We start from the raw sequence: 19,686 nt of genomic DNA, 5'->3' as shown, positions 1-19,686 counted from the left end.
TGAGTTCTTTCAGCCTTTCTTTGTAAGTACATTGCCAGATCTATAATAATTTTTGTTGCTTTCCACTGGACTTTTTCTAGTTTATCTGCATAGCTTTCGAAAAATAGTGACTAAAACTGGACACAGTTTTCCAGGTGAGGACTTAACAGATTACTTGAGTTTTTCCCATCACCCATGCTGCTTCAGTTTGCTTTACAAGGCGTTCATGCCTGTACCTTACTAGCTTGTTGTAACTGCTCTGTCCTTTTGGTACCCATCCCACCGTTCCCAGAATACCTCTTTGGAGAAATAATTTATGGGAAATTGCAGAAGGCTGCCACAGAAGGAGTCCAGCAGAGGAGGTTAAATTTCCATGAATCTCCCTGGAGCTCTTTGAAGTTATGATTGGACTGACACCATCTCACAGAGTTTTAGCATAATGGACAGCAAGCTGAGTGCTCCAACTTCACTCCTTACTAGACAAGAAGCATTCCTTCTTTTCTCCTATCCTCCGGGAAGGGGCTGACCAAGTTTAGCAGGCCACTGTCCCCTTTGAATGTTGTGGATCACCCTGTTTTATTTTGGAAAAGTAAATAAATATGACTGGAAAATTTAGGAAACCACAATTCCAAATACATTCCAGATGTCTCTGATCATGTTTTTTGCATTTCGTTTAGTTATTTCTTCAAAAGTAAGTGAGAAACATGTCAACTAGTCACCAAACTGTGCGTTGAGTAGTGACAGATAGAAGTATTTGCTAATAAATTATTCCAAGGAGGGTTGGAGTAACATGCTCTCTGTGTGTCTGATAATAACTCCTACTTTGGTTATTTTATTAACAAAGTAGTAGGAACTAGTGCCAAATGAACAGTGAACAACTGAATCTACTTACCTCTTGGAATAATTCATTAGCAATCTTTCTCATTTGTGACACCAAACTCTACTTGAGTTCTCGATAGTATCTCAATGGAGCTTCCTTATCCTTATACTTACATGGGCATGTCTTTTGCCAGGCCACTAACAAATATGCAGCACACCACTCCTATTCTGGAGCCTATGCACATTGTACTTGTGTTGCTTTGGCCATGTTGAAAATTGACCATTTATTCTAGATGCTTGTTCATGTTGTTAATGTCAGTAGTTCTCAGGGACATGCTAACATGCTACCTATGTTTATAAAACAGGAAAAAGTGGAATTGCATCTTGGGGAATTGTAGGCTGGTCACCCTGACTTCAAAACCTGGGAAATAACTAAAGCAAATTTATAAAACGGTCAATTTGTAAACATCTGTAGGAGAAAGGGATGATCACTAGGAGTTATCATGGGTTTGTTAAGAATAAATTATGCCAAACCGACTTGATTCTCTGTCCCTCTCAAACCCTTTTTTGGTAAGGTAACTAATTTTATGGCTGAGGTGAATGTGGGCATAATATAATTGAACTTAAGCAAGGCTTTTCATACAGTCCCATGTGACCTTCTCATAAGTGAATGGAAATGTGGGCAAAATGGAATTCATGTTAGAAGGATATATAATTGGTTGAATAACCACAAGCAAAGAGTAACTACACATGGACCAATGTCAGAGTGGCTGGATGTTTCAAGTTGGGTTCCAAAGGGGTTTTTTCTTGGCTTGGTGCTGTTAGCATTTTTATTAATATTTGGGATGCAGGGATAGAGAGTATACTGATCATGTTTGCAAATGACACAAAAATGGAAGAATAGAATTGGAATTCAAAAGTATCTTGAAAATGGGGAGCACTGGGTTACAGACAACAGAATGAAATTCAGCAAAAGATAAAGCAATATGAGACACCCCAGGAAGGCAAACTTAGATGTGTACATCCAGGATCGGGGATAACTGGCTAGACAGTAGTATGGCTAAGAAGGGTTTTGGTTGATCACAACTTTGACATGAGTCAGAGATATTATGCTATTGCAAAAGAAAGCAAATGTAATTTTGGTACATTAAAAGAGGTAAACCATGCAAAATATGGAGGGAGATAGTACCACTTTACTCACCACTGCTTAGGTCTTAGCAGGAGTATTGTGAGCAGTATTGGACACTGTATTTTAAGGATGTAGGGAAACTGGAAATGTTCCAGAATTAAGCAAGAAAGGTAATAAAGAAGTTGGAATAGAAGCTGTATGAAAAAAGGTTGAGAGAGCTAAGTATTTTCCATTGGGAGAAAAGGAAACTAAGGGGGGCAGGGAGGTGAAATGATACCAGTTTTCAACCATGAAAGGCTGTTCATGGAACAGTGAAAAACAGTTCATGCTAGTGGGCAGCATAGGAGGCACAGGGTTGCAACTGAAGCAAAGGAGGTTTAGTACACCTCAGGGAATTATGTTCAGAAAAATTCAATACTATGAATAATTACTTTTTCCCCTTACAAATTAAACTAAATATAACACTATTTGAACAGTCTTTAGAAATATATGCAGGTACTTTGTATGGTTGGGGGGGTCGGTGTGGAGAGGTGTGTGGGATTTGTGGAGGGATGTGTGTGGTGGGGTTTGTGCAGGGTGTGGATATGGGAGTATGTGAGGTTTGTAGGGGGTATGAGTATGAGAGTGTGTGGGGTTTGTGGGTGGGTGTAGGGCCCCCTGCTACACATCGCCCCCATGGTGCACAGACCACACTGCAGCAGTAGGATCCAGGGGTGTGGCAGGCAGAGCCCCTGGCAGTGCATGGCTCCAGCTGAGTCCCAGGAGCTGCACATGGTGGTACGCAGCTGCCCAGCCTGCTGGCACACACCTTCATACCAAAGCAGACTGGCTCTGTGCCAGCACGTGGGGCTCGTGGCACTGCAGGCAGGGGCAATGCACCATCAGGCTGGGCAGGCTCTGCGTCTCCACGTGCAGCTTCCAGCTGGAGTGCTGGAAGGCCCGTATGGAGGCATGGAGTCCCCCCGTCCACCCCCACCCCCAGCCCAATGGCATACAGACCAGGAGCCACACGCCATCAGGCTGGGTGGGCTACATGTCTCCATGTGGGGCTTCCAACACTCCAGTGGGAGGCTGCACGTGGAGGCACGGAGTTGCCTGCCATCAGGCTGGGCTGGCTCTGTGCCTCCACACGTGGTTTCCTGCTGGAATTCTGGAAGCCCTATGTGGAGGCACAAAACTGGCCAGCCCAGGCCAAAAGCATGCAACCCACACCCACCAACACACTCCCATGCCTGCCCCCCCACACAGGAAGGAGCTCCCTTTCCTACTTACCAGGTGTCCAGTTGTGTGCCATTGCGCTCAGTGCCTCCATATGGGGCTCCCGCCTGGAGTGCTGGGAGGCCTCTGGAGGTGGAGGCACAGAGCCTGCCAGGGTTAAATTATGCAAAATGATGCAATTATGTGCAGCTGTGCCTTTTATACACAAACTTACATGGGCATATAATTCCCCAGGGTGTAGTTTAAATAAAATCATGGGAAAAACTCCCTACCTGTAAGGATGATAGGACAATGGAACAAACTACAGAAAGTTATGGAATTTCCTTCATTGGAAGTTTTCAAGAAGAGGCTGGATAAGCAGCTGTCTGGGACGTTTAGGCAATAACGCATCCTGTTTCTGATTTTCATTCTCCCAGCCATCTGATTTTTTGATGTTGGGAAGACAATGCAGAGATAAACGTAGCCACTGCAGGTCTAAATGAGGACTCTGCTGTTTACAGCGTTAGAGTTTTTCAGATTGCACAATGATAGAAGACTTTTTCAGTATAAGTACAGCCAATATGCTCGTTCACTTCTTAATACTTCTTAACATTGTACTATTAACTTTTCTGTAGCTCATTTCCTCCATATGTGTACTGGGGATAATACATTTTTTACCTATTTCAGTAGATGCTGCTACATAGTAATCTCTTTATGTTTTTGTTCAAACCTAAACTTTGGGATCCTGGGCTTCAATACATGTTGTATTTGTTCAAATTCTTCCATACATGAATCACATAACATAGCTGATATGCTTTTCTACTCCTTTTGGTCTTCAGGTTCTTATGCAGGTGCAGTGGTGGCCATGCCATTGGCAGGGGTATTGGTACAGTATATAGGATGGTCATCAGTCTTTTATATTTATGGTGAGTTATGTAGTTTAAAAATAAAACCCACTCAATTGGATTGATATTGTAAATACTATGGTTTAAATCAACTTTATAAAATATTGATCAAAGTAGTTCAGATTTTGAAAAAATTAGTGTATTTTTCCTAGTAGGTTTGGACTGTTGTTGTAGCCATGATAGGCAAGGAAATGTATGAGAAGCAAGGTTTATTGGTAATAGCTTTTATTGAACCAACTGTAGAGTTCAGAGAGATGTTGGACAAGTTTTTGGGTAGAAATTATCACAAAACCCTTTGTTTATGATATATATTTACTTGTTTTAAGCTTGCTCTTAACTTACCGAATATCCAATATGTATTAATAGAATACCATGGTAATCTGTTGCAAATGCTTTTACACTGTAATGATCTAACTGTACAATACAGGGTTAAATATTCGCTGCCCTTAGTCCATTTCAGAGGTGGAATCATTTGTACAGAGCTTGCCTCAGAATTTGCCATCAGGATCTGCTTGCTCTACTTGTTTCTATACCATACCTATTTTTGACAAGCAGATCCTAAGTACAGTTAAATTTCTGCTTCCTCCTTTTCTTTGGGTAAATAATTGCAGCATGTTGATAAGATATTTAGATGCCCTATACGACTATAGGGCAATATAACTACACATCTGTCTTTTTTTCCATGGTTACCTATGCAGATTTCATGTCAGAATTTGATTTGATTTTGGTTGTTGGATAAATGCTGATCTCTAGTATTAAATGTTTAAGCATTGCCTATTAGATTTTGAAATCAAATCTTTCTACCCCTACAGGAATGTTTGGGATTGTTTGGTACATGTTCTGGCTCTTGCATGCCTATGAAAGTCCTGCAGCACATCCAACTATAACTAATGAAGAAAGGACATACATAGAAACAAGTATAGGTGAAGGAGCTGGCTTAGTTAATGCAAGTGTAAGTAGAATTTGCCAGGGATGGAGAATATCTAGACTTTGATGATGATTGTCATTTATAGTAACTTTGCATGAGCTCAGTGATAGATGTACTATTTAGAACTTTGATGGACCTTTGGATCTCAGTGGGAGGATTTTTTTCTGTAAGGACTGCAGGAATTGCCCCATTCATTCAAATATGGAAACCTAATCCACTTGCACAATTCAGTGTCTTTTCAGCTCTAGGGTCCTAATCATACCTAAACTTAAGGAGACACATTATGATCTCACATGTAAGCAATCCTACTAACTTAACAAAAAAGGATGTCAGTGGAGCTATCTGGACCAGGGACTGACTCCAGAGGTTCCTTTTTCTGCCTACACCTTCTATTAATGTCATAGAAGTTCTTTTTGCAGTCAGGAGTGCCCTCCTGCTCAATTCTCTTCTCCCTGAGACCCATTGTTGACACAGTCTAGACAAATCCTAAATCTTCCAATTTTTTAAAACTGTACACCATTTTTAGTTTTGTTACTAGTAACACCTTGGAAACCTAAGACCAAAATTCATACTGCAATCAACCTAGCTCCCTCCGTTTATAACAGAAGTTATTTCTTGATAACCTTTTTCTTCCTGGTTTCTGTTACTGAGCAGTTGTAACAAACTAACCCAAACTTGCTTTTGCATCTCAGGGATTTGGTTAAAAATCATAGGCTAGATACAGACATTCAAAAAGCCCACGGCAGAATCAGTCCAATGTATATGGGTATCTCTAAGCTGCATAGATTGGATCAAGAATGATGGGAACATATGTTTGCCTTATGGTGGGGAGAGGCAAGTAGATACCTGCACCGGCCGAGGCCAGAAGGCAGGGAGCACTGCCATACACCTCCCAAAGTACTGGAGATTGCCAAGGGCAGCCAAGCACATCCAAGTGGGGGCCATCCCTGATTGCCTGCCAGCACCCCCTCCCCCCCCAAACCCCTGCTGTCAGCTTCAGGGAGGGTGGGAAGCCAGCACAAAATCTCTCCCTAGCCTTGCCCTCCCCTGCTAGTGGTTGCCTGCCAGTGGTGGTGGTGGGGGGAGTGGAGGCCCCTGCTGTGCAGATCTGCTCCCCCCACACCCAGCCAGAACAGCTGGGGGGAAGGTGGGGGGGGAGCTGCACAGTGAGGGGTTCCGTTCCCCACGCCTTCCCCCACCTGCCTGACATCTTTGGGCAGGAGCCACGGCTTGGAGCCACATGACAGTCCTGTGCCAGAACTGGGGGCAGGGGGTGGGGGAATGAGGGCCTCCAACTTGCTGACTTGGGTATGGGCATGCCAGGCCAGGTCTGTATGGCAGGGGCTCTGCTCCTACCCTGCCACCACCAGTTCCTGGAGCAATGGACAACTGTGTGGCTCTGAGCTGCAGTTCCTGGCTGCAGCTCTCAGGTGGGTGGGCAGGGGGAGAGGAGTTGGGGAATGGAGTACCCCACCACATGCGCCCCAGCCTACTGGCTCAGGTCTGGGGGGCTGCATCTCCCCCTGCATCCACTCAACCACCTGACAGCTGCAGGCAGGAGCCATGAATCAAAGCTGCATGGCTGTCTGCTGCACTGGGAACTGGGGGTGGGATGGGGGAACAGAGAACCTGCCACATGGGCTCTCCCAGCTTGCTGGCTCAAGTCTGGGGGGGCGGGGGGAGATCCGTTCCCTCCCTCCCTCCGACCCCTAGTTCCTGGCCTGACAGGAGCCATGCAGCTGTCTGCTGCACTGGGAACTAGGGGGGAGAAGGGAGTGGACCTCCTGCTGTGTGGATTTGGCCTGACCCTCTCCAGACCTGAGCCAGCAAGCTGGAGGGGTTCACATGGTGGGGGACTCCGTTCCCCCCATCCCCAGTTCCTGGTGCAGCAGACAGCTGTGCAGCTTTGAGTCACAGCTCCTGCCTGCAGCGGTCAGGTGGGGGGTGGGGAATAGAGCCCCCCCCTGCCACATGGTCCCCCCAGCTGTTCTAGCTTGGGAAGGTGGCCTTTGCTTTCCTCCCATTCCCCTGGTGACAGCTGGCACCGGGGCAGGGCTGTGGAGAGAAGCTATGCTGGTCAGGCAGCAGGAGAGGGAGGAAGCCCCTACCACATGCCCCCCCCCCCAGCTATACTGGCTGCTGGGGGGGGCAAGGTTTGTGGGGCCCCCTGCCCCACCCAGCCCCAGTGACAAGTGCAGGAAGGGAGCCTAGGGAGCAGAGGCTTTGCTACCCCAGCTTTGTGACTGTGTAGAGATGGGTCCAGTCCTGTGAGGGGGAGTTAGTGGGGAAACCAAAAGGGCTGCTGGGATGCTGGGGGACTGCAACCTAACTTGAGTCAGGAGGGCATCTGGGACAGAAGTTTGATAGACCAGTCTAATCTAAACCAATTAAATCTGATACTACTTCTATCCAGGTCATTTTTAAACTGGTCTATGGGTGTTGAACTTCTGGTCTGTTACAATTTTAGATCAGTTTCTGACCACCTAAACCAGAAAAAGTGTAATGTCTGCACTTGGCCATAGTGACTGGATAATGTTAGTCACCTTTGGATATGCACACTTTCAGTTACACATGATGTCAAATACCACAATTTCTCCCTTAAGATGCAAGGCTTAACACTAATGGTCCAAGCCTATATACAATCATGTGGAAGTCACACACCAGGCTTTAGCAAGAAGACTGAACAGGTACATAAGATAGATGCCATTTTAAAAAGAAGAAAGAGATATTTCTGGATTATAGTAGTTTTTCTTTTGGCTGAGTTTTGTTATGAGCCAGGCATGGTTTTGAAGTAATTTTGTTTCCTGCAGTATAGATTTTTGAAGCATAAATAGGAACCACATGCGAGTAAATTTTTTATCTTCTACCAAGGACTTCTTTTATTCACATCACAATTTAAATTAACTTGGCACCCTTCAGTCACTTAGGGCACCTACACATGTACCTGATGCCTGCTCAGATGCATACTGATTAGCACACGTCAGAGCAGACTGGTGGCATGCTTCAGCAGTTTCAGCATCTTGTGTATTCAGTGTCCCTGTGCTTCAAAATGCTGGTGGGAGCATCTGAGAGCCTCTGCCTGCCCTCACCCCAGAGGTGTACAGACACCCTTAGTTACCTCATGCCTGACTGCCCAGAGGTAGCTGAACACACTTTTTCAAAATATGGTCAGTATGGAAGTCATCAGATTGAATCCTACCAGAAAGTGTGGAATCTATTAATTTTCCCTCAAGTTACTTTATCATACTATTTTTGGGGTCCCAGAGCACCAAAAAAATATTGCTGATAGAACTGTAACATACAGAACAATAGTTGAATAGCTGAAAAACCTTCTCTCAAATGCAAATCCAGTAGCTGTTTCTACTTGCTTGCACCAAAGCAAGCCAGTAGGAACTCCACTGACATTAATGGACTTTGCACTGGGATAAAATTAAAAGAAAATCAAGCTCTCTGGTATGGTCCTTGTTTTTACCTATACAAAAAAGTCTTTAATTTTGTCTTTTTCTTTCTTTCTTTCTTTCTTTCTTTCTTTCTTTCTTTCTTTTATTTTTTTTTATTTTTATTTTTATTTTTTTTTTATTTTATTTTATTTTATTTATTTTTTTTAGAGATTTAGTACTCCCTGGAAAAAGTTTTTCACTTCAATGCCAGTTTATGCAATCATTGTGGCAAACTTTTGTAGAAGCTGGACCTTCTATTTGCTGCTTATAAGTCAGCCTGCTTACTTTGAAGAGGTCTTTGGATTTGCAATAAGTAAGGTAAATATGGGACTTGAACCTCTTGTGGTTTGAGATTGATCTCATTTGGTGCTGAGTCCCCAACTCCTGTTGAAACAAGGGTAGAAGATACTTCATGTCAGTGGGCAGGATTGGGCTCTTCTAGTATTCTTGAATCTTAAAGATAATTTCTGATAGCAAATGCCACTTGATTAGCATAAAATTATAAGCAGAAACAAAGAACTAAAAAAGACCAACTTTTTTAAGAAAGAGCCTATCAGTAAAAAAAAAGAAAAAAAAAAAAAAGAAAAAAATAGAATCACCTTATTGAAAACACATACATAAAATGAACATAAGCACACATGTAATTATTAGTAGGAGCTTTGTTGTATACTCATAAAATAATTTTCATTCAAATTCTCCTTTTTCTAATTGCACAGCAAGTATTAGAAACCCCCAGATTAAATTCTAGGTTGATGGACGATTTATGCAAAAACTCATAGGACTGCACAAGGTCAGAATTTGGAGGAGGACTGAAAAGTAACTGTTCCAGAAGAACTTTAATCCAACTAGTTTCTAAAGCCACAGTTTATATTAAAAAAAATAAATTTTGAAAACAAGTGTAATCCTGAAAAATAATCAACTTATCTGAGGCCAAAATGAGCACTGCTTTCTTTGCGATTGGTTCATTCCTGTTGCCAGTTCAGCAATGGTAGCCACAACCTTATGGGTATATGCTGATTCTGTCCTTGGCACAGGTGCTGTAAAGAATAAGTAGCTTTGTTTATTTGAATTTTGCCTGTCATTCCAGACCAACATATGCACCCACACAGGAGTAGATTTGCGGGAGGGAAGTGTAGTAGTGGTTTCACCAGCCCCCAGAATGGCAACTCCTATAAGACAGATAGTTAAAAATCTCCCATTTTAATATTCATATTTCAAAAATACATTCTACAGGGAGAATATTGCTGAACAAACGATAAAGAAAATGAGGGAAGACATTAGCTTACACACAGCTGTTTGTCTAATTTCAGGTTGGCCTTTTGTCTGCGGTTCCTCATATGGTCATGACAATTATTGTACCCATTGGAGGGCAGCTAGCTGACTTGTTACGAAGTAGGAAGATTTTAACCACTACCACTGTAAGAAAAGTCATGAATTGTGGAGGTACTGTTGAATTCTGTAGATATGTCATATTAATACACTGAAATCTAGGTGAAGATCACATCTTCGTTCACACTTAACTGTAATAAGAGACAACTTAATTGTATTCCTTCCGAATCCAGTCTTTATAGATGCAATGCTGTTAGATCTTCTTCTTCTGGAAGTCTTTAGTCATGTGGTTAGTCCTTACTGGAAACTTGTAGATACGTAAGACTATTAACTATGGTCTCTAGAAAATCTTTTCCCCTTTAGATATAGTTTTTCATAAAGGTTCCTCTGGAGTGTCTGTACATTTTCAACAAAAGTAGCTGGCACCTGAAAGCAATGCAGAATTTCTCAGTTGAATATTCACAGGAAAAAAAAACCCAACAGAAAAGCTGCAGTATTCCAGCTTTTTCATTATTATTTTTAACTTGTAAAAATTATGCATTGTTAGCTAAATTTATTTCCAGTCAACTAAACACCTGAAGGTAAGAACAATAAACAAGAATGGTAAAATAAACAAATATTTTTTTCACTAAAAATACATTTTTAGGGGTGTTTAGTTTTTCTAGTGAGAGATGAAAAAAATTGATGTCATGGGCCTTGAAACTATTTTGGTCTGGGAGTTCTTTTGTTTCTATCCTAATATGCAAAGTACAATGTGGATGATGTAAATGAAGATTTTTGTTTGTCTCGGGGAGGTCTGAATTTGCCCTTACATCTTTAGGGAGCACTCTTAAAATAACTGATCATTGGAAGCTGCTTCTGTTCCACCAATACTTGAGGCAGATGAAGAATTGTTATGTCACAAGTTGAAAAACACTAATTCTTAACAAAGGTAGATGTTAGTTTCTGGAAGTTCCTTCAAGCAGGTTGGCACTGGGCCTTGTTGCACCTTATGCTGTGAACTACACAAATGTTGTTTGGTGTAGCCTGGAGTTTGGAGCAGTCACACTCTTAGTCTAGAAACCTCATCAGACTGGCCCCCACCTGCACAGCTGTGACTTGCTACTAGAGGCCTGGTCAGCAGGGGCAGGACTAGGAGCTGGAGCTGTGAGTTGCCACTAGAGGGCTGGTGAGCCAGCACAGACTTCTCTCCCTGCTCTATCGATGCAAGAGATCCTGGGATACTGGAGGACTTCAACTTGGGCAGCACCTCTGTGAGAAGTGACCAAATCTTAATGAAACAGGAGCTGGGTAGTGTGAATCGGGGAAAAACCTGCCCTGGCTTGGTGGAACTTTGAGCTGCATAACGAGTGCTTAAAACCGCTTTAAGGTGTTAGTGTGTGGACCAGGGGTGGGCAATTATTTTGGGTGGAGGGCCACTTACTGAGTTTTGGCAAGCCATTGAGGGCTGCATGACAGGCAGCCAAGGGCATATAGATATTAATTTTCTAAATTTTTACGGGCCCTGCGGGCCAGATAGAATGGCCTGGTGGACCACGTCTGGCCTGTGGGCTGCATTCTGCCCACCCCTGGTGTGGACAGTCCTGGGGTTAAGAGCTCCAGGAGCTGCCCCAAATTACTTTATAACAATTAGAAACTTGCGCCACTCAGAGGTGTATAAGCTGTCAATGGATTTCAGAGAGATGGGGCACTAAGTAGAAAAGAATAAAGTAATTTAAATACTATACTAAGGATAAGAAAGGGGAAGTTTCTTGTGATACTTGATGATTTATTAATATTAGTGTCACTCTTCTGTCTGAAAAATATTCATTTGCTGCTGTTATGAAGAACATTTCAGAACACTATCACTGAGAGGCATTAGAGGAGTGAGGTTTTCTCCCCCTTTTTTTTAATTTCACATTTGACAGCTCTTTGAACATAGGTACTTTTGCAGTTCCCTTTGTATAATCTGGGGATTAGTTTCCCTTATTGGTTGTTTGTGTCTTTCATATAACAGTAGGGAAAACACAAGGAATTAAAAAAACCCACCTACACAAACCCTGAATATTAAAATGTTATTGCAAGCCCACAACAAATGGGAACTGGATTCAGTGGTAGCTATGCATGGAGGCAATTCACTCTTTTAGCTCATTAGGCTTTCTTGTCTCTTTAATCAATATATTGTATAGACTTAAATTTGTTTCTGTGTTTCATTTGCAGGTTTTGGCATGGAAGCAACTTTGCTTTTGGTAGTTGGTTTCTCTCATACAAAAGGTGTGGCTATCTCCTTTTTGGTGCTGGCAGTAGGATTTAGCGGCTTTGCTATTTCAGGTAAAACTGCCTGATAATTTTTTCTCATTGGATTGGTTGTGGCAGTTATGGCTGCTTGTGGGGAGTTCCTATTTCCTGCCACAACATACTGATAATTGTAGTTGCTGTATAATAAATTGTACAAGAGGTAGAGTTTGTGAAGATCTGAATCTTTCACCCTTAGTTTACAATATTGTCATACTCTTCATACTACAATATACATTTATCTAAGAATAATAATTTGCTCTCATTTATTATATTAACTCTAACAGAATACAGAATAGCCCATCATTCAGAGCTTCCATAACTCTGATACTTGTAGAGAGTCTTTGAATTCCTCTGAGCTGCCTGTTCCTAGCTGTCAGTTTTTTCCTTGCCCTAACTTCATGGGCACATCTAGTAGCCAACTGAGCTCTGCAGCTGTTTGGACACTATTGCTATTAAAATGTTGACCTGCAAATGGCCCCAGTTCTCATTCCTTCAGTACAGGAGCCAATAATGCATCCATGGGGAAAAAATGTCTTGGTACCACTAGCAGAAGGTCTGGAGCATAGGATTTCCAGGTACTAGCCCCTAGCAGATGTGCAGTTAAAGGTGCAATGGGATCTGATGCGTGATCCCCACAATTTCATTTCCTGCCATGCCACACATGCTTAGCAGGAGGCATGATTATGGGATTAAGAATGAGATCCCATCACACCATATTCCTGGTTTAGGAGGAGCCTGGTGTCCTGATCCTGGCCTCCCCCTACACCAGCAAGTAGCAAGCTCTTGTGGCTGGGAGCCCTGGTCAGCTGATGAGGCTACTAGCTTCAGGGGCACAGTGGAGCCTTTGACTTGAGCTGTGTCCCAGAGCCCTGATCTGCTGTTGCTTCCAGCTGAGGGGCATATTGGTGTTAAGGGCTCTGACAGGCCCCTGAAGCTGGGAGTGGCAGCTGATTGTGACTCCCAGCCTCAGGGGCACATCAGAGCCTTTGACTCCAATGGGCCCCAAGGCTGGGAGCAGCAATCAGCTGATTGGCACTCTCAGCCTTGGGAGTGAACGGAGTCAAGGGCTCCCATGAGCTCTGGAGACTGATACGCTCTCAGCCTGGGCACACGTTCAAATAATGGCGAGATAGGAGCCAGCTGTAAAGTTATTAGACATATTCTGTGTAATAACTGTGTGGCTTATTCCTTCTTTTAAGACTGCATTCAGTTATCAAGCCACATTAATATGTGGCTTGGTAACTGCTTAAAATGTGATTAAGTGGTTAATCACATCTTAGGCGTGACATGCTGGGGGCCACAATGAGTTTTCTTGAGATGAGGTTTTGTTTTGGTTATTATTCAACCATTCAAGGTCACAATATCCTTAGATTGTGAGAAAAAATTGCTTGAAATTTACATGGCTTCCTGTAGTTTTCTGTAGCACATATGTATATTCTGCAGAGAAATATGTAGCCCATATGTATAGCCATTTTAATCTGTGGTATTACTATAGTTGATAACCACTTTAATTGCTGTTTTAATTTCTGACACATTCTTATATATTTATCTGATAGAAATCTACAGCAAGTATAATCTATCTTGCTACTTGTTTATGTTCTGGTGCCTGTTATTTTGGTAAATTGTCACTAGACCATGTGAGAGAGAGATTTCTGAAAAATGGTCCCTACGTTAAGGGATAGAAGAAAATCGAAATTATGCAGTATTAATTCTTTAAGTAAAAAATCAGTTTAGAGTGCACATTTCGTAGGAGAGGAGACCAGAAGCACTGATGCTTGAATTGATCAAGTAGTCAAATTAAGCCATACCATGTTTCTTCTTTGGTATGATGCCCCAAAGGTATAGGTGCAAAGGTTTAAAGAAGAGGGAAATGGGATAAAGGAATGAAGCTCAGCTTACTTTGCTAATAACAGCAAAAGAACAGTTTTCCCTTTCCCCCATTCTTTCTCTAACTACATCACACATGTTGCTCTTGTTTGTACAGGGTTTAATGTCAACCATTTAGATATTGCTCCCCGATATGCCAGCATTCTCATGGGGATCTCCAATGGAGTGGGGACACTGTCAGGAATGGTGTGTCCACTCATTGTTGGTGCGATGACTAAACACAAGGTAAAGCATCCTTACATGTTTCTAGAAAGGACTGAATGGCATATAAGAATACAACCATTTCAGAGATTTATGAAAATCTAATTCTTTCCCTGTCTTTTCTTGATCTTCAGGTAAAAGGTAGGGGGCAAATCCTTAATTGGTGTCACTGTGTGAACATTTGTCACTAAAATTCCACAAGAGCACTGGGTTAGGGCTATATTATGCCCCTTGCTGAAAGCCTAGGAGCCATTTGGAAAATACCCCATGTTAAAAGTGAGATCTATTTGGGAAATTCTCTGCAGCGTAATGTAAAGTGTTTTCAAAGTCATTACTGGTCTAAGGTGGGTTTTGCCACCTCACAGGAACACCTAAGGTAGAGGCTGTAGCCTTCTAACTCCAGGAGAGCTCTATATTCTGCAGAGAAATCCCACTGGGAGGAGAAAAATCCCATCTGATATTTTATTAGTTATAATGGAGGAAAAATAAATATCCTTTACAATTATTTTCTTAAAATATTTTGTCTACAAAATGAGAAATCAGACAGTAATCACAAATAGATGTTAACTCTTTCTCTCATCCAGTCATGAATATATTTTTCACTGCAAACTTTATATAATTCTTTCAGACTCGTGAAGAATGGCAAAATGTCTTCATTATAGCGGCCCTCGTGCACTATAGTGGAGTGATTTTTTACGCTATTTTTGCTTCTGGAGAAAAGCAAGAATGGGCTGACCCTGAAAACCTCAGTGAAGATAAATGTGGCATCATCGATCAAGATGAATTGGCTGAAGAAACGGAATTGAACAGTGATACTTTTGTTAATCAAAAGAAAACATATGGCGCTACTAGTCAGAACAGTGAAATAGCAAGAAAGGAATGGGGAAAGCAGAAGCAGGTAACACAGGACATAGAAGAACAGACTTCCTATCATTATGAAAATGGAAATTTTCAAGATCTGTCATAATACCTAAAAAATATATGGTTTGTGTGGCAAGTGCCCCAGCCCCTCCTGTGCAACCACCCCCAAACCAGGCAGTATCCATATTTATTTTCTTATTCATTCATGGAAAATCTTGCCAAATGGCTAGGTGTAATATGTAGTAATTTTCTCCTTGTTGTGTAGTAAAGGGCTAATAAAAGGGAGATATGGCAAATGTTGTTCTGGCTCTTGCAACCAGACCCATACTGGAGGACCCCCTGTTAATGCAGACCCTATTAGCTTCAGCTGAGTTCTACACTGGTGCAGGTGTCTTGTTGTGGGAGTAGGCAATTCAAATTCATATCATTTGAATATGAAAAAGGACAAAGCTATGGTAGATTTGGGGGTTCATGGTGATTGAATACAGTTCTTGCTGCTATCATGTGTGACCACAAGGAAACTCATTGACCTGAAGTCTGGCCATGGACATCCTTGAAGAACATTCTCATAAATGGATTCTGTACCATGACTCTTTAGGGATCTTGATGCTGTATGTGATGTGGCTGAATCAATTAATACATGGTCAAACTTTAGGTTCCTGCTGAGCAATCAAAGCTGAAGGAAAAGCAAACTCATGACATTTTAAAAATGTTGTTACATATAGTCATTCAACAGTGGAAAGAGGAATATGTAACCAAGGTCACTGAAGCTGTTATTTCAGCGGTGCTTTGTTCATGGAGACTGACTGCCTGTTCTTTTATGTCGGATGTACTCAGTTTGGATAAGGCAATACAATAGGTACTACTGAGGTTTTTCCCTCCACAGATTTTGTGTTGACATGAAGAAAATACTTTTGAAACAAAAATCATCTTCGCATTCATCATTAGTGACGTAATATTATTTCCACTTATGAAAGAAAATTGTAGTCCTGTCAGGATAAGCTTTTCACTCAGTACATTATTGTAAAGTGCTTTAAATATATTTTTCTAGGATTAAATTTGGATAGACTTATAGATCTCCCCCTAACTGCACTTTGTTACATGGATGAAATGACTTACATTAGTGAAGTCTGCAGTTCTGGGTCTAAACCTCTTCTATGTACTGCTGTTGTCTCTCCATCACTGTGCATGAGGTACAGTACATATTAGGTGTAAAGGGGTTTCTATTTAAAGAAATGCCCCATTATCAGATATTCTAACAATATCTTTCTGACATCAGTACGTTTGATATTATAAAATGGTTTTAGACGTTTTCTACCATTGTTGGACTCTACCAGGTTACAATGGAGCATGCTATATCATTTAAAATCATTAGCTGTACTCAAAGGCTCATTGTGGCAATAATATTGTTTCCTGAGAAAAGAATTTCAGTAAAATATGGTTTCATTTGTTTAGGATTAATGTCTCAGTAAAATCAAACAAAACTATCCCATCTAGTCTTGTGATGTTTTATGTGATGATTCAGCGTTGTTATGCAGTGTTCTGTTGTGTTTTGTAAAGCCAATGTAATGTATATGATTAGATTAGAAATTTACAGTAATTCTGAACACTGACTTGCTATGTTATTGTAGTGAAATTGTGTACTGTAGGTCCATTCATATGCAACCATATAATCCATGGATGACTTCTCCTCCTGCCATATATAACAGTAGAGCCATAGGGGGCCTCTAGGGCATAAAGGTTCTATTTGATCTATTAGGAACAAATCCCTGAAAAAAACTGTTTATACAAAAGGCAACTGGGTCCTTCTTTTCCATGTTGTTTTTCTGTGACTCATTATTAAGGATAAGATGACAGTGTGTTGTAAAAGTAGATGCATTAGTGGCTCATCAGAACTTCAACAGGATGGACTACAATCACATTTAAGTGTCTAAATCCACTTACATGACCAATAGGTGGAATAGAATCTGGATCAAAGAGGTCAGCCAAACTCTTTTCTGTTGCTTTCATAACCAGCAAAATCTAATCTAGATCATGCATATCTAACCAAACAGATGAAGGCTGATGGGACAAATCCTCTGGTATTGTCAGTAATCTACCCCCATTTTCACTTCAATAGAGATTTATCTATTAATGCCAATACTTAAGCTGATTCTTCTCAAAGCTGCTATAATCTGTACTTGTAGAAAGCTACAAGTAATTTGTTCGAGTACAACAGAAAAACCCTCACACATTTTTATTCTTTTTCAAGTCCTTTCAGGTGAATTTTAAGATGTTGAGTTGTCAAATTCCTTGACTAAATTTAGAACTATAAAAATACTCTTTTTTTCCCCCCTGTGCATCATCAACATTTCAGAATTTAGGGTCATGGTGTATTAAATTAAACATTGTGGTTACATTATAGATTACAGTTAGACCAAGTAATTTCAAACTCTCTCGCAGTGCCCACCACATCTTATGAAATCAGGGGTTGGCAACTTATGGCTTATGGGCCATATCTGGCCTGCAAAGTGCTTGGAGATGGCCAGCAGTGATAGAGCACTAGTGACACACAGTTTGGCCAGATGTGTCCTGTCTCTCTCCCCTATACCAAGCTGCTGATGTCACCCTTCTGCTTCTATGGCACATGCTGCTCACTGCCACTACCAAATTTACCCCCCTCATTGGTGTTGGGCATGGTAGCCAGAGGTGTGTGGCACATGGCACAAGTGAAGGCAGAAGCAGGTAGCCTGAGCATTGTGGAGGGGAGCTGCAGGCCACAGCAATGGCTCGGTTGCAAGCAGTAACCTGCTGCTCTAAAAGGTTGTCAGCTTCTCTATTAGAGCATCACCTCTCTTTTTATTCCTCCCTGCTTAGACAGCTTCCCTTCCTGTGTCCAATCACATAATCTGTGGCAACTGCAACTATTTTTTATATGGAACAGTAATATTACAAAACTGTTTAATATATGTGTCTATCTTAATGTAATTTGGCTGAGAAATAACAGATTTGAACTTCTCAGCAGTCCAACTACAACTCATAATTATTATTTGATTTTATAGATTGAACATAATTGAGTTCATGAGCAACTTTGACTTGTCTTACAATATAACTTATTTGGCTAGGAGCTCTGCAATGTAATTTTGTTAATCCAGCCAGATCACACTGATTCAGTTGAGGATTCTTTGAGGGTGACTTCAGTGGGACTTGAGACCCTATTTTGTCACTTCAAACAAGTGAATACGAAAAGTAATAGGTTGGCCACTATATGCAATTGAGACTTTTTATGGCTGAAAATTTTAACCAGTTTCCAAAGCAGAATATTGGACTTCATAGACAGAAGTCATGTGTCCATGTTCTCAAGGCCAGCAGTCAGGATAGGACCTTTCCATGTGATGATTTGGGATGGTTTAGTATAACTTAATACAGAAACATCCACAGATGCTGAAAGTTGTTTTCCTCTTTGGAAGTTTTTCTCCATTTATATACCATAGTAAACAACATAAACATTGCAGTTTTTATTGTATGCATACTACTGCACACCCAAATCTAACATAGAAGTTACTGGGATCAATCAGCTGTGAGGACTCCAGTTGGTGTAGGAGTTGTTATGGCACAACCTTTTTCATCAGTCATGCCACAAAATTCAAGACAAGGCAATAATTAAAAGAGAGCCAATTTCAAGAGTGATTCTGCTAACAGTTTCTGAAGCCAGAATTTGGGGCATTAACATGGTTTTGGGGAGTAATTCTCCACTTGACTTCTGTAGTTGAGAGGCATGGATCTGACTTGCAGGTCATCCCATTGTTCTCCCAGCACCCTCTGGAATCTTACCCAGGAAACTGTCATTTCTCCCTATCCAGCCTGATTCTGTCACTTTGGCTGTAGATATTTGGATTGGAACAAAATTACTCTTAAGAAAAAAAAATCCTCAGCCACTTCCTGTGAATAACCCAAATTAACTAGGTTGTTCATGACCTAGAAATGCTGTTGTTAAATCAGATTTGGGAAAACAATGAGTCTAAAGAGCCATTTTTATAACACCCAACCCTGACACTGAATGGCACCTGAACACAAATTTTATTGTAACTTTGATGCAGTGTTAACATGATTTGTTCTTTATTTACTATATTGTAAAATTCATTTACTTGTAAATTATTGAACTGGCTTTTATTCTCTTCAGTACAGCAAGCATTAAATAACAGCCATCTGAGACACAATATAAAAATGAAGCTTTATTGCCTAGTCTGGTAAACTTTGCATTTATAATTACCACATGCAATTTGTCCTGGAAGTAATGTATTTACTCTCATATTTTTGACACTAAGATCATTGTTTTGGGTGAACTTTGTAATGCAGTTATCAATAGGAGAAGGTGGGCCATCTTTAGTTTTTGTCACTGCATTCTAATAATTAAGTTCATAACTAGTTACTAGTATGTTTGGATCTCAGTACGAAGCACATGTCCCATGTTTAAAATAATTTAATAACAGTGCCAAATAATGGCACTTCCAGGTGCTGAGGCTGGCACATGATTTCTGTAATTAGATTAGCGCCTGGGTAGAACTAAGCAAAGAGAAGAAAACTTCTAAAGTGGGACAGATATTTCCAGAACCTTATTTTCATTTTAATACCAAGAAATGCCTACAGGGGATTCTCCTATACTGCATCTGGAGATCTCATTTCCCTGGAGAGAAAGTACTTTCTCTCAGGTGTTCACAGGAAGAAACTGACCATTTCTCTTTATAATACTAC

The 19,686-nt window shown here is 41.2% G+C and overlaps 1 protein-coding gene across 2 annotated transcripts in view; it reads left to right on the top strand.

The window, feature by feature from the left end:
* The window catches only part of SLC17A8 (solute carrier family 17 member 8), a 39,188-nt gene extending 22,757 nt beyond the window's left edge, over window positions 1-16,431 (top strand). The window contains exons 6-12 of one of the 2 annotated variants that reach the window (XM_019514999.1): window positions 3,964-4,050; window positions 4,842-4,981; window positions 8,566-8,715; window positions 9,708-9,840; window positions 11,926-12,036; window positions 13,988-14,115; window positions 14,720-16,431. In XM_019514999.1, coding sequence (XP_019370544.1) covers window positions 3,964-4,050; window positions 4,842-4,981; window positions 8,566-8,715; window positions 9,708-9,840; window positions 11,926-12,036; window positions 13,988-14,115; window positions 14,720-15,058 — 1,088 coding nt within the window. In that variant the 3' untranslated portion in view covers window positions 15,059-16,431. The remainder of the gene's footprint in view (window positions 1-3,963; window positions 4,051-4,841; window positions 4,982-8,565; window positions 8,716-9,707; window positions 9,841-11,925; window positions 12,037-13,987; window positions 14,116-14,719) is intronic. The other variant, XM_019515000.1, reaches the window with a different exon arrangement.
* The last annotated feature ends 3,255 nt before the right edge of the window (window positions 16,432-19,686 follow it).

This window comes from Gavialis gangeticus, unplaced genomic scaffold (assembly GCF_001723915.1).
Source record: "Gavialis gangeticus isolate Ggan-Ray unplaced genomic scaffold, GavGan_comp1, whole genome shotgun sequence".
NCBI lineage: Eukaryota > Metazoa > Chordata > Crocodylia > Gavialidae > Gavialis > Gavialis gangeticus.
This window is presented reverse-complemented; position numbering and strand designations above follow the sequence as displayed.